Here is an 816-nt window from a genome sequence, read left to right as displayed (position 1 = left end):
ATGAAACAGTCTCAAATTGTGGCAGGGGAGGTTTAGGTTAGATATTAGGAAAATTTTCTTTACTGAAAGGGTTATCAAGCACTGGAATGGGCTGCCCAGGGAAGTGGTTGAGTCCCCACCTCTGGAGGTATTTAGATGTGTCGACATGGCACTTAGGGACATGGTTTATGGGTGGACTTGGCAGTGCTAGCGTTACTGTTGGACTCTATGATCTTAGGGCTCTATTCCAACCTCGACAATGCTAAGATTCTACAATTGTTACACTTCATGCTGCTGAATTTGACTCCTGTATGCTACATATAACCCTGCAGTTGGGGCACATTGTATGAAAACTACCCTTAAAATACCAACTTACATTTGACTATAATGTTAAACTCGGGAAATCTTACTTACTTTCTGAAAAGGGAGGATATAAAAAAGACCAGAGGGATCTTTAATTTCATCCAGTTGATTTGCCGTAAAGGTTTTCAAGCGTGCAGTCTTTGATCTGAACTGACAGTTGGGAATAACGCTGGAAAAGATTGGGAAGTTTCCTATACATTGTGACATGAGACACATTCATTGTCTTTACACTACTTTCATAAACAGTATACTTTCAATAGTATTTTTGCTGCGGTGTTTTGGTTTTAATCCGTTTGCTGGTGCCGGTTTCGAGGGTAAACTCGAATTTCTGACACCTCCGGTGCAGACGAGGCACTTTTGGGAAAGGCAAAGCAAACCCAACCCTGCGCTCTGCACTGCTACCGTCGCCACCAGCACAACAAACAGGGCACCGGGGCTCCCCCGCGCTCGGGCACCGCCGCCCCAGGGTCTGGC

At 45.1% G+C, this 816-nt stretch overlaps 1 protein-coding gene across 1 annotated transcript in view; it reads right to left on the bottom strand.

The window, feature by feature from the left end:
* ACTR6 (ARP6 actin-related protein 6 homolog (yeast)) overlaps window positions 1-511 on the bottom strand; it is a gene marked incomplete at its 5' end in the record, with an annotated part of 8,545 nt that extends 8,034 nt beyond the window's left edge. Inside the window, one exon of the mRNA XM_010147641.1 lies at window positions 394-511. Within this exon, the coding sequence (XP_010145943.1) occupies window positions 394-511 (118 nt within the window). The remainder of the gene's footprint in view (window positions 1-393) is intronic.
* Window positions 512-816: the final 305 nt, after the last annotated feature.

The sequence above is a fragment of the Eurypyga helias genome, unplaced genomic scaffold (assembly GCF_000690775.1).
Source record: "Eurypyga helias isolate BGI_N326 unplaced genomic scaffold, ASM69077v1 scaffold12842, whole genome shotgun sequence".
NCBI lineage: Eukaryota > Metazoa > Chordata > Aves > Eurypygiformes > Eurypygidae > Eurypyga > Eurypyga helias.
This window is presented reverse-complemented; position numbering and strand designations above follow the sequence as displayed.